Source organism: Opisthocomus hoazin, chromosome 10, assembly GCF_030867145.1.
Source record: "Opisthocomus hoazin isolate bOpiHoa1 chromosome 10, bOpiHoa1.hap1, whole genome shotgun sequence".
In the NCBI taxonomy this organism is placed as follows: domain Eukaryota; kingdom Metazoa; phylum Chordata; class Aves; order Opisthocomiformes; family Opisthocomidae; genus Opisthocomus; species Opisthocomus hoazin.
Window position 1 is genome coordinate 31,350,925 of NC_134423.1, and position 12,862 is coordinate 31,363,786.

Here is a 12,862-nt window from a genome sequence, read left to right on the forward strand (position 1 = left end):
ATGGCAGTTCAGGCCAGGGCTTAGGGCTGGGCCAGTCTGGCAGCTCAGCCTTCCCTGGCCTCCGCAATATTCTCATCATTCACTGGGAATGCTCGATTTTGGCCAGGTTTGTGCATCAGCTGTTCCCTACGAGTGATGCAGAGGGTTTGCCAGCTCCTGCACCCGGGGAGGGGGACCCTGATGGTCAGAGGGGTGCGGAGGGTGACAGCACTGGGGACTGGCATGGAGGCATTTGGTTCCCCAATGGAAAAAGAAAAAAAAAAAAGAGTTTTCACCAATTTTGGAGCAGGAGGACCAGCCTGACCCAGGCGTCAGGAGTGCACGCCCTCCCTGAGGGCACGGCTAGCGGCTCGTGGAAAGGAGCGTGGTGCAAGCTGGGGCTGCGATGAAGTCAGCGCTCGGGGACCCAGCAGCTGCTGCGTGCCGGCAGCTCCGTCCCTGATCACATCAAACCCAGCCCGAAGAAATCCGGCGCAGGCACCGGGCTCGTTTCCCGGCCCACGATGCCATCGAGGCTCCTCTGACCGCATCCCAGTGCATCGCTGTTTTGCACCAGGTGGAGAGCATCTCCCCCCTCTCCCCAGGGCTGGCAGAGGAGGAGACCCCAGCCTTCTCCTCCTTCCCACTCACCAAGACGTGGAACTGGAGCCTGTCGCAGTGCTCCCGCCCGGCGAGCAGCGTCAGCCCCTTCTGCGTGTGCCGCTCTCCGCTCTCGTCCAGGTGAGCCCGCGGCGTGTACCTGCGCTCGTCGATGGTGGCATTGTACCGCAGCGCTGGAAGGAGAGCAGCGCCGTCAGGGCTTCTCCCTGGGGCTAAGCTGACTGTATGGCAACACTGGGTCAAAAATGGGCTGTTACACACCCAAACCTGCACCTGGGGAGGAACAACCCCGGGCACCAGTACAGGCTGGGGCTGACCTGCTGGAGAGCAGCTTTGCGGAGAGGGACCTGGGTGTGCTGGGGGACGACAGGGTGACCATGAGCCAGCAGTGTGCCCTGGCTGCCAAGAAGGCAAATGGGATCCTGGGGTGCATCACGAGGAGTGTGGGCAGCAGGGCGAGGGAGGTTCTCCTCCCCCTCTGCTCTGCCCTGGTGAGGCCCCATCTGCAGTGCTGTGTCCAGTGCTGGGCTCCCCAGTTCCAGAAAGATGAGGAGCTGCTGGAGAGAGTCCAGCGCAGGGCTGCGAGGATGAGGAGGGGACTGGAGCATCTCTCCTACAAGGAGAGGCTGAGGGAGCTGGGTTTGTTCAGCCTGGAGAAGAGAAGGCTGCGAGGGGACCTTCAAAATGCCTCTAAATATCTGCAGGGTGGGGGTCAGGAGGACGGGGCCAGACTCTTTCCAGTGGTGCCCAGCGACAGGACAAGGGGCAACGGGCACAAACTGAAGCCGACGAAGCTCCAGCTGAACCCGAGGAAGAACTTCTTCCCTCTGAGGGTGCCGGAGCCCTGGCCCAGGCTGCCCAGGGAGGCTGTGGAGTCTCCTTCTCTGGAGATATTCAAGCCCTGCCTGGACACGGTGCTGTGCAGCCTGCTGTGGGTGCCCCTGCTTGGGCAGGGGCTTGGGCTGGGTGACCCACAGAGGTCCCTTCCAACCCTGACCATGCTGTGATTCTGCCCCGTGGGGAGGAGCATGGCAGGGAGCACGCTAAGGGAAAACTGAGAAAATTGGGCAAATTGGTCTCTAGTTGTCACTGCCTGTTTCTAACAGACATTTCTTTTGGTCAAGGATCCACTCTCCAGGTCAAATGAGGAACTTTAAAAAAGTGTTACTACAAAACACCGAGTAATTCCTGTGCGGGACACATAACCACCAGCCTCATATATTCACGTGCTGGCAGGTGCCAGCTCTGGAGGTGTTGTACCCCAGAGCACTCTCCTAGATGCTTTACTGGGCATCATTTTTTCCCTGCAGCGTTGTCAAAAAGAAACCAAAGGTCCCCAGCCTGGTGCCAAGCAGGGGGGGATTTGCACCCACTGCACCCACACGATACAAAACGTGCGCAAGCAAAGAGCAACCGTCAGCCCTCAGCAGGCACCGTCCACGGGGTGGCTCTTCTGGGTAGAAATCAGTGTGAAATTAAATAAATAAAGGAAGCCCCACTCAGCATTTTTCCTGCAAGCTCTGCGATGACAGTGGTTAGGAGGAAAACACTGCATTTGACAGGAGAAATAAAAATTCTCGCTCTAGGGAATGGGATTTTTTGCTTTGGCTTTGCTTGGGACCTGATTTCCCTTCGAGAGCGTTTGCTGCCGGGTTGCAGGGGCCCGAGCTGCTCTCACTTCCCCCCGCTCCAGCTGAGTCATGGGCACCCGCCGGGTAGACTCGGGGTCACAGCAGCATGCGAGGGTTTAGTAGCAGAGCTGGCCAAGAACTTCACAGAGATTCCCCGGGACGTTAGGGAAACATGCACATATGGTCCGCAGATGTGTCCTGCTGCTGCAGTGGGGAGGATGGAGGAGCTCTGCAGGACAGGGTCCAGGCACGTCCTCTCCCGTCCCGCTGGCTGGTGGGGTGGTGGTGACATCCCCGTCACATGGACCATGGCAAGATTGGGGCGAAGCTCTTTTCAGTAGTGCCCAGTGACAGGACAAGGGGCAACGGGCACAAACTGAAGCAGAGGAAGCTCCAGCTGAACCCGAGGAAGAACTTCTTCCCTCTGAGGGTGACGGAGCACTGGAACAGGCTGCCCAGGGAGGTTGTGGAGTCTCCTTCTCTGGAGATATTCCAGACCCACCTGGACAAGGTCCTCTACAGCCTGCTGTAGGTGACCCTGCTTTGGCAGGAGGGTTGGACTAGATGACCCACAGAGGTCCCTTCCAACCCCTACCATTCTGTGATTCTGTGATTCTGTGAAGATGAGCCTCAGGAGAGCTTGGCCCCAGGGCGTAGGTGAGAGACGAGGTTAAACATGGATAAGGTTGTATCCCTGGAGTGTTTCTTGGCACTGCGTAATGGCAGAGCCACCGTCCCTGCTACAGCAGCCAGGATAGGGACAAATTTGTGGGTAAAAAGGGATGTGGCGGATGGCAATGTGCACTCCTCCAGACACACCAAGCTCCTGGATGGCCTCCCTTGGCAGATGCTGAGTGCTCCCTCAGGGCTGGAGACCTAAACAACGCATGAATTGGGGTTTTTGTCGCGCGAGCAGCCGCGCCGCTTACCCACGCTGGCCGTCTGGAAGTGAGCCGAGGGGAAGACGGCGGTGAAGCAGATGAAGGCCGACATGCAGGTGGCATCCTTCCCATTCCGCTTGCAGTCCTTGGTGAAGATGTTGATTTTGGAGGGCTCGAAGCGGATGCTGGCATTGATCTGGACCACGCTGCGGGACCTGCAGTGCGAGAAACGGTTGGGAGATGTTCTGGGGCACGGGATGCCCGCAGATATCTGCAGCAGCCTCCAAAAGCCTCCGGGTTCACCCTTTTCACCCATTTTCACCCTTTTTCCCCAACATCAAGAAGGTGCTGAGGAAGACCAAAGGCCACCACAGCTCATCTGAAGAACAATATCTCTCGTACATTTTTGCCTTCAGCTTGTGCTGGTGAAGTAGCTCAGCACCAAGAGCAAGATTTGGTCCCCTGTGTGCCCATAGCACTTTCAAAGGCAGACCCCAGGGTGACCCATCTCTGCTGGGCATGGCTACCCTCCATCCTAACAGCTTCAAGGGACTTTCCCAACGTTAATCAATATTTGCAAATATTAAATTGTTTGTATTAAAGAAGACCAGAGGGAGCCTGGGCAAATCACCACAAATGAATCAGCTGGTTTGAAACTCTTGGGGAACTAATGATGAAATTCAATGCAAAACCAGCTCTGAAGTCCTTCTAGGGCCCAGCTGCATTGAAATCCCACGGCCCTACCAGACAGGGGGTCGTTATTGTGGAAAGATGAGCCAGATTGTTGGGAGATCAGTTTTCCTGAGAAAAATGTCAGCTTATTGCAACGAGCTTCGGGCAGAGGGGAGTGCCAAGTGAGATACAGCTAACCACAACAGCACGGCGTTCCCCAGAGAGCCGACAGCCAAGTCTACGAGCCCGTCTTCGTTCAGGTCCAGCTGTCCATGGATGCTGCATCCGAAATACATCAGGCCTGGCGCGAGGTCCGCCGCTGCTATCCGCTGAAAAGCAAAGGGGAGAATCCGGGCTGGTTTCCAGAGGGAGCATCCCTGCCTGCGAAGGAGGGGTTGGCCAAGCCGACCTCCACCATGCTACTGAAGATGCCCCTTTCCAACCGACTGCACCGAAATTAATTTTCCAGGGAATGAGAGCGGTTTGTCTTCAGAGACACCATCCAGAGACTTCTGCTGAATTTACTCTGAGTAATTACAATTTCTCACAAGTGTGAGGAATGTTTTATCTATTGCAATCCATTGCACCGAGTGCTAAGCATTGCCCCTAATTTCAAGCAAGTTTTCCATCCCCTATGTTTGCTTTGTCCTGGACCCCTCACAAGAGAAAATATCCAGCAATAATGATTAACAACGCAGTCCTGCGCGTGAATTTATTGTGCTCTATCAGTCCTTAAAATGGGCACAAATGACATTTATTCTGATGAAGGACAAGGACAACTGAAGCACATGGGAGCTGTACCTGCTTGTACTTCTTCAGGACAGTCTCTTCAAAGCCAAGGAAGATGTATATTGCTCCTTGGTGCTCGTCCTCCAAAGGTGCCCCGACGACAAGGTCGTTGTAGGAGTCCTGGTTGAGGTCGGGCACAGCGGCGATGCAGGAGCCGAAGCGGGAGTTCTGGTAGCTCTGCAGATCGGTGAGGGCACCACTGGAAACGAAGCGGTTCTGTCGGGCCAGCCGAAGAGAAAAGGCAAAAAAAAACCCTCAAAAAACATCAGCAGCAAGCCTGGCAAGGGGTGAAAGCCCTCAAAGGCAAGAAAACGGTGCAGGGATGTGCAAGCAATTTAAGGAAAGAGGTGAGAGCCATCCTGGGGCTGTGGGACTTTCTGCTCAGCACATCCTTGGGGAAGGATGAGCCCCACACCAGCCCCATGCCTGCTTTGCCTGCCTTTTATAGCAACCTACATAAATAAATGCATAAAAAATTGTGCTTTAGATGTGGGGACTCCCGCTGCTCCAGGCAGGCTCTGCAGCCTTGGATACGGAGAGTGACGTGCTCGCTGCCCCGCACGCCCCCGGAGCCTGGTGGATTTGGCTCAGAAACTGCATTTTCATCCAGACTTGAGGGCGGCAGGAAAACTGGTCCTGCCCCGGAACGCTGCCAGGGAAGGGGACGGGGTTGGCACGTCCCGTCTGTGCCCTGAAGTGGTTGATGGTGGAGGGACCGACCTTGCTGCTCCCCATGACCCCGGGCAGGAGGGTGCCCTTGGTTTTGGGGAAAGCAAAGCGAAAGGGGACTGTTTCACCGGAGAGACACCCACGTTTCGAAGACCCCCACCTTGCACCCCGTGCATCGCCTCCTCGGGGCTGGGAAGCTCGCCCGGCCGGGAGCAGCGAAGCCTCGAGACGAGGCAGCTCGGCTCCGGCGCGGGCTGGACTCCCTTGGCTGGCAGCGAGCAAACCCCCCTGAGCTTGTTTATAAACAGGGAACACAGACAAACCCTCCTCGAGTCTCGCGGCAGCCGGGCTGCCGTGCCCCGTGATGTCTGAGGGAAGCTGGAGCCACCCCGGGGAGGTGACAGGAGGGGACACGGTTCCCATGCTAGCCCCCAAACGCCCCGGCCCTTGCGGGACCCCCCGCTCGCCCCGTGGTGCTGCCATGTACCTCTCTCAGGGTGTAGACGTAGACCTTCCCCCGCTCCCTGCCCTCGCTGAAGTACATGGGGGCTCCCACCAGCAAAACATCGGTGACGCCGTCGCCGTTGACGTCGAGGGAGTTGATCTCGCTGCCGTAGTAGGAGCCGATCTGGAGGAGGCAGAGGAGGGGATGGGAGCGATGCTCCTGGCGTGCAGGGCCACCTCCACTCTCCCCAACTGGGACCACGGGGACATTCCGAGCCCCATCCCCAGCTTCCCATGAACACGTTACGCTTCTGAGCCGTGTAAACGTAACAGTTTGCAAACTGGAAGGGGAAGGATCGATGGAGGAGCATCCCCTCAGACGGAAAAATCCATGCAGCATCCCCAGCGTTACCTGCTCTCCCTTCAGCGCCTGGTGGATGGTGAGGTTTCGGTTGTTGTGCATGCTGAAAATGATGACTTTCCCAGTGTGGTTGAACCTGGGCGCTCCCGCGACGTAAATCCGCTCGTGCTTGGTGGAGATGACGGAGGAGACGGTGTAACCTGGAAGCGGGGTGGGTGCGGGGTGAGCACAGCCCAGCAGCTCCCTGCCTGCTCCCAGCCGCTGCCTGGAGATCTGCTTCCCATTAGCCCCCAGCTGCTGACACAAGTCTGGCCACGTCCCAGATGGAGAAGCTGGAAACCCAGATTTCTTCAAAGATAAAGTCATTCAAATAAACCCCAGTGCTCTGACCTTGGGCTTTGAGCTGCCTGCTCAGGTCCTACCTGCACCGAGCAACTCAGCCGTGCTAAGAGTTTTGGCACCGCCGAACGCAGCCGTCAAACCCCGTGCGAAACCCTTCTCTCACCGCAGGCGAGTTGGTTCCCGGCCTGAGAAGCGTTTCACCTCGCGGCTCGCATCAAGCTAAGCAAACACGAGCGAGGTGCGTGCACGCCGGGAGGCTGGGCGCCCGCTGCGCGGCTCCTGCGAGACCCCGGCAACACCGCGTCCCAATCCGAGCGTGGAGGACTTTGCTGATGCTTGGTGTCAACATTCACAGTCTGATAAAAGCCATGAATCCATCAAGACCCTTGCTCACGAGTCCTTATGGAAATCACCCTGCATGAGCAAATGACCCCGAACAATCCCTCTTTCCTAGCCAGACGGGTGTTTTTCCACGCTGGGATCATCGACACCATGTTGCGCGCCAGGCTGTGGCACTTGCCTGCGGTTGCAGATGGGCTTATGTAGGAATAAAACGCTGGGCTTGCAAAATCCCATTTTTCAAACCCAGTTCCAGGTTCCTGCACTTTCACAGTCGATTTTAAATTGTGCTTAAATTACTAGAAACTCAAATCACAGCCATCAGTGAAGCTGGATCAGATCCCTCAGAGTCACATCCAGTCGAGTTTTGAGGATCTCCAGGGATTGTGAGGGCTTACAGACTGCTTTCCCAGGGTATTCACCTTACCTGGGGTCTCTGTCTCCCTAAATATTCCCCTCCTGGGGGGATATTCCTGAGCTGACCATCAGCCTTGAAACCCCCAGGTCCCGGTGCTGGGCGAGCCGGGCTGCCCTGCAGCAGGATGCACCAGCGTTTCCTTCATATTTCTGGATTTCTTACTCCAGGTGATGGGAAAGAGCCCAGCTGAGCTCCCACATACTGTCACGGGCACCCCTTGCACAGCCGCGGCCGTCCCCGCTCCAGGCACTTGCAGCCAAGCCCGGGGGACGCTCCGCTGTCCCCCCAAGAGATGAACCGTGTGTCCAGGGGCTGCTCGTGTCGCTGGCAGAGGGAAGAGCCCCGCAGCATCCCACCCCGCTCCCTGCCGCGGGGCAGCTCAGCCTGGCACGCACGTCTCCGGAGACAGGCTTCGTTTTGCAACCCAGGCTGATATTTTTACTCCGGGGCTTCAACGGCCACACATGGAATGGATTAACCCAGCAGGTATTTCCTCCCTGGGAGTGAAATTTCATCAGTGCTTTTCCAGTAAGCGCTGTAGATGACCCGGTGTCTGAGCTGCTTCTGCATTTACATCAGTTTTGTGCTGCAAGCCGTGGTCGATGCTGGACCCTTCCCAAGGGAGGATGCTCACGTACTCTGCATCCCTGAGCACGGGGCAACACACGTCTTGTGCCGACGGGAGCTCGCAAACAGCCGGCCATGGCACTGCCTATGCTGGGAGCGCTGGCTGCTGTTAGTCATTTGAAAAATATGTTATGCTTCCTATTATTAAGCGTAGAATCATGAATTCAGCCCTGACAGCAGAGCCTCCTTCAGCTTCCTCACCTAAATACGCTCCGTGATTTTTCAGCTCCTCCGGGAACTCCTGGAGATAGGATTCCCGCAGGGGAATGACCTTCCCGCTGCTGGTTTCCTTCAGGACGGCTCCGTTCCAGTCGTAGGCACCCACAGCTCCCAGCAAGATCCCGTCCTGCGGAGAGCAGGGGTGGTTTGAGGGTATTTCTTGCCAAGTGGAGACAATTCCCTACACGGGCAAAGTCAATTCATGCTGAGGCTGAGGTGGGCAAGGGGACCCGATGGGCTGGTTTTGCGTGAGAACACCTATGGGGGGTTCTCTAAAAGCCAAACTCCTAGACTATACAGTTATTGGAGGCTGCAGAGTGCAGAAGAGCAAGACCAGCAAACGGTCCCCGCCAGGAATCGCACATTTTACAGAAAAGGGGAGGAATCTCTCAAACGGAAAAGAAAAAAAATTAAAAAAGAAAAGAAGATAAAATAATCGAGCAAATCGTTCTCCAAAGCACACGTGGAAAAATGGAGATTTTTAAAGATTCTGGAGTGATGTTTCCACCCCATTCGTATCTTTCCAGCATGCTTTTCCTCCCCAGGAAAACCCCGAGCAGAAATCCCTGTTGGCTTTTCTCTCGGACCTGCCAACCCGCACCGCCCGTGGGCGGAAGGGGATTGACCACCCTCTGAGTCCCACCACCGGCGAGCACCTTCCCCCGTGGCACATCCCAGCACGCCCTCTCCGAGACGCCGTGGCATCGGGAGCAGCTGCTGCAGGCTGGTCCTAAGGAAGGCACAGGTCTCCCCGTGGGATGAACCAGCACCGACAGCATTTCCTTCCTTATGCTCTTGTTAGCAATTTAACTTCATGATTAATAACTTGCCCAAAACACCCATCTCCCCACCTCCAGCTGCTGGTGATGATAAAAAGCACCTTTAAAGAGGGCCTGCTTGCACAGGCAGGAGCAAAAAACCCCACATTTACTCTCTTACTTCCACAACATGCGATGAAAATCCAGTCTGGGACATTTCCAGCCCAAAGGAGATTTCATTCTTGTTAGTTCCTTAAAAAAAAAAAAAATAAGGAAAGGATTTTTGTATTTAATGAAAATCTTCACTTTCCAGGAGGGGCTGAGCAGAGCCTTGGTGGGTCAGGGTGGGATGAGCGTCCACCTCCACCCCACCTGGGCCACAAAGGACCTCAGTTGCCATTAATGTGCTTGTTTCTCCCCAAATCACTGCAATTACATCAAGTTGTGATGCTAACAGATACTGCGAGCTCTGCCACGGAGCGGTTCTCTCCTTTCCTGGCTAAGGAGATCACACAAAAATGTGGATTTAGAGGATTTTGCTTCATAATTGCAACTGGGTGAAGCTTCTCACCCAGGGAGGCTTTCTTCCACAGGGAAGCACTGGGCTGACTGGCCCGGGGTAACTGGCAAACCAGTGAGGGGTTTGTGAGCTGAGTTGACCAGAATTCCCCCAAACCCCGAGATGTTTAATTTCCAGTGAAAGCCCTCCATCTTCTGTTTCAAGTGTTCATCTCAGGATGCACTTTTCCTATAAAATTTAGACAAGTTTAATTTTGGAGACCGACAAACTTGTCACAAGGTGGACAGAAGCACCATCAATTAGAACAAAAATATTTCCCGATATTTAATTTCAGCCAGGGAACCATCAAAGTCCACATTATTCCCATAACCCCACAGTGTCTGCTACCCCAGGAAGACCCTGGCAGTTGGCGCGTGGTTGAATAGAGTTTGGTGGGCGAGAAAGACCCCGACACCCAGATGACCCCCACGCCAAATGTCAAATGTTTGCTATCAATGACAGAGCCACCTCAGCTCTGCAAATACCGGTGGCCAGAATGAGGGGTGACCTCTGGAGGAGAGAGAATCTGCGCTCCTGACGCTTGAGGGATGCAAACCACTCAAAATAAAGACATTTCTTTATACATGAGGATACTCAAAGTACAATTTTAGGTTCTGTATCAAATGGAGAGACCAATATCAGGGAAATTCCCAGTGTGGCCACTTCAAATTCAGCAAACCGAGGACTGACAGCGCGTCTGAAGCAACCCACTGCAGCCTGGCCAGCCAGGAGCATCACTCACCTTCCAAGCTAAATATCCTTTCCCCCAGCGCGTCCACAATGTCTTTGAGTGCTGCTTCATCTGTGACGTTAAAGAAATGCTTGTCATCCGGGTCGCTTGCTATAAATTTGATCTCGTTCAAAAAGGCTTCAGGATTAATTCCTCTTCTGTTATAATAACCCAACACCTAGGTTTGAAATAGAAATGCAAGACTCAGGGGCTAGATGATGACCTCTAAAGGTCCCTTCCAATGCAAAGCACGCTATGATTCTGTGATTCAGGGGTTCTCATGCGATGGACAGAGTCGTCCCAAAGCACCCGAGCGAGGGGTGTCCATATGGAAGGTGCCTGAAAGCCTTGGAGTTTGACACCCTGTTGTGGGAGTAAACCAGGGAGCGAGGATTTGCTGTAATTCCTGCAGGCAGCCCAGGCTGGGCACCCCGCATGCAACTGGGGGGCTGGCATGATGCAGGGTCCTGCCTGTCCCTGCCCACGCTGAATCCAGAGCCGGGCATCCCACTGCCTCCTGCAAAAGTAGGACCAACCACAGGGACCCCCGCAAACGAGCTGGGAGTAGTGGTGGTGGGCTGCACTGCCAGCCCCATTGCCTTGGGGTGCACGGGGCACCGCCGAGCTCGGCACAGCTTTACAGAGAATTATAGGTTGGACAAGACCTCTAAGATCATCCAGTCCCAACCATTAACCCAACACCCCCACGCCTGCTAAACCACGTCCCCAAGTGCCACATCCACATGGTTTTTGAACCCCTCCAGGGATGGGGACTCCCCCAGTGCCCTGGGCAGCCTGGTCCAATGCCTACCCACCCTTGCAAGAAAGACATTTTCCCTAATATCCAATCTAGACCTCCCCTGATGCAGCTTGAGGCCATTGCCTCTTGTCCTACGGCTAGTTTTGCAGCCGTTCGCTGCCGAGAGCATCTCCCCGCCGCTTACCGCCACCGCGTATCTGGTGACGTTGTCCTTCTCGCTGTCCTCAATCACCTTCTCCAGGTCTGGGCTGTCGTGCGACTCTCCATCTGTGATTACAATCATTACTCTCTTTGCCCCTTTCCGGCCACCTTTCTGAAACGCTTCCGAGCTGCAATTGAAGAGATGCCCTGGGCTGCTCAGCCTCGCCAGGCGGCTCCCGGCTCCCACCGAAGCGCGCCCGGATGCCCGCGCCGTGAAGCACCGAGCGGCGTTTGGCGGGCTGCGAGCCCCCGGGGAGGTGCGGTCGGGTGCAGGATGCTCGGGAGACATTTTAGGACTTCAGAATGGAATTTTTCCACCGATGGAGCTGGCTTCTTGCAAGAGAGGAGCCCTAAATCTGCAGCAGGAATACTGGTGGGGCAGAGGTGCAGGAGCAGGCGCTTGCCCCAGATAACGGAGGAGATGGAGCCGTGGGTCGGGTCGGTACTGAGCTCCCCGGGACCCGACGGGGGCTGAGCTATGGCAGCATGTGGGGGCCGAGAGCTCAGCTCTGGGCGCTTGCAGAAAGCGGACCCGTTTTCAGAGCCTGCCTCTGCGCTTTCCTGCTGGTCCGGCTGCAACCGAGGACTTGGGGGTTTTGCAAAGCATCATTTGTAAAGCATCAATTAAAGGCCGAGCGGTTTTGCAACAGCATTTTTAGCCTGGCGGTATCCCCTGCTTTCTAAGCAGCGAGGAAAAGTGAAGGGGGAGAGAGGGAAGAAAAACAAATGGCCGTTTTAAACTTGTTATCAGGAGAAACAGGAAGGTGAATGGTTTTTACCGAGCGAACTCTATCCCATAGGCAGTCCTGGTTTCTGTACCTCCTCTTTGCTCTATGTGACTGGCAGCCGCTACCACATCTTTTACAGACCTGTAGTCATTTAAATGAAACTCATGGACGACATCTTCTCCGTACTGGACAACTCCGACCTAGGGATTAAAGGAATGTCACAAAGGATGCCAACAAGGCGCAGCAAGGGCCTGCGACACAACGAACACGCTCTGTCAATCACATCAAATAACAGCCACCGTTAAAGATCAATCACTTTTTTTTTTAATTTGCTGCAGTTTGCCCTCTGTGAGACTGCTGGTAATGCTCAATTTTATTTCTATTCTCTGCCAGCTCTCACCCGTGCGCAGCCACCCTTGCCCTGCTGTGAAGTTTTGGGGTGATGCAGACATGCTGTGCGCGGACCCACAGCATCACTAGGTGGGACCATACGGGTGGGGTTATTTGTACAAATTATTGAGGTTATCCCTGCACAGATCCCTGCCCAAATCAGCCCACAGCTACTACCAGGAAGAGGATGGGGAGCTCTTCACACCTCCAACAAGCTGCCTCGGTGCGAGGCAATACTTCTGTATTTCCATACGATTTCATCTTCCCCGTGCCTGGTTGGGGTGTGGGGTGCTGCTCTCTCCATAGCTCACTTAGGGAAATGAATGTGAGCGTTATTTCCATGGGCTCAGCTTTAAAATCCATACATTGAAAGTTGATTTTGAAAAAACACCGTGCCAAATTGCGGCAAGTTTGCTGACGACACCAAACTGGGAGGTGTGGTAGATACACCAGCAGGTTGTGCTGCCATTCAGCGTGACCTGGATAGGCTGGAAAGCTGGGCAGAGAGGAACCTGATGAGGTTCAACAAGGGCAAGTGCAGGGTCCTGCACCTGGGGAGGAACAACCTCATGCACCAGTACAGGCTTGGGGTGGACCTGCTGGAGAGCAGCTCTGCGGAGAGGGACCTGGGTGTCCTGGTGGACGACAGGTTGACCATGAGCCAGCAGTGTGCCCTGGCTGCCAAGAAAGCCAATGGGATCCTGGGGTGCATCAAGAAGAGTGTGGCCAGCAGGACGAGGGAGG

The 12,862-nt window shown here is 55.1% G+C and overlaps 1 protein-coding gene across 2 annotated transcripts in view; it reads right to left on the reverse strand.

Moving 5' to 3' along the window:
- ITGA11 (integrin subunit alpha 11) overlaps window positions 1-12,862 on the reverse strand; it is a 52,925-nt gene that overhangs the window by 12,773 nt on the left and 27,290 nt on the right. For both annotated transcript variants that reach the window (XM_075432044.1, XM_075432045.1), the window contains exons 7-17: window positions 11,780-11,928; window positions 10,984-11,128; window positions 10,052-10,217; window positions 8,932-9,002; window positions 7,975-8,119; window positions 6,099-6,247; window positions 5,730-5,870; window positions 4,586-4,789; window positions 3,983-4,113; window positions 3,161-3,327; window positions 631-773 (exon numbers count right to left, since the gene is read on the reverse strand). In XM_075432044.1, coding sequence (XP_075288159.1) covers window positions 631-773; window positions 3,161-3,327; window positions 3,983-4,113; window positions 4,586-4,789; window positions 5,730-5,870; window positions 6,099-6,247; window positions 7,975-8,119; window positions 8,932-9,002; window positions 10,052-10,217; window positions 10,984-11,128; window positions 11,780-11,928 — 1,611 coding nt within the window. The remainder of the gene's footprint in view (window positions 1-630; window positions 774-3,160; window positions 3,328-3,982; window positions 4,114-4,585; window positions 4,790-5,729; window positions 5,871-6,098; window positions 6,248-7,974; window positions 8,120-8,931; window positions 9,003-10,051; window positions 10,218-10,983; window positions 11,129-11,779; window positions 11,929-12,862) is intronic.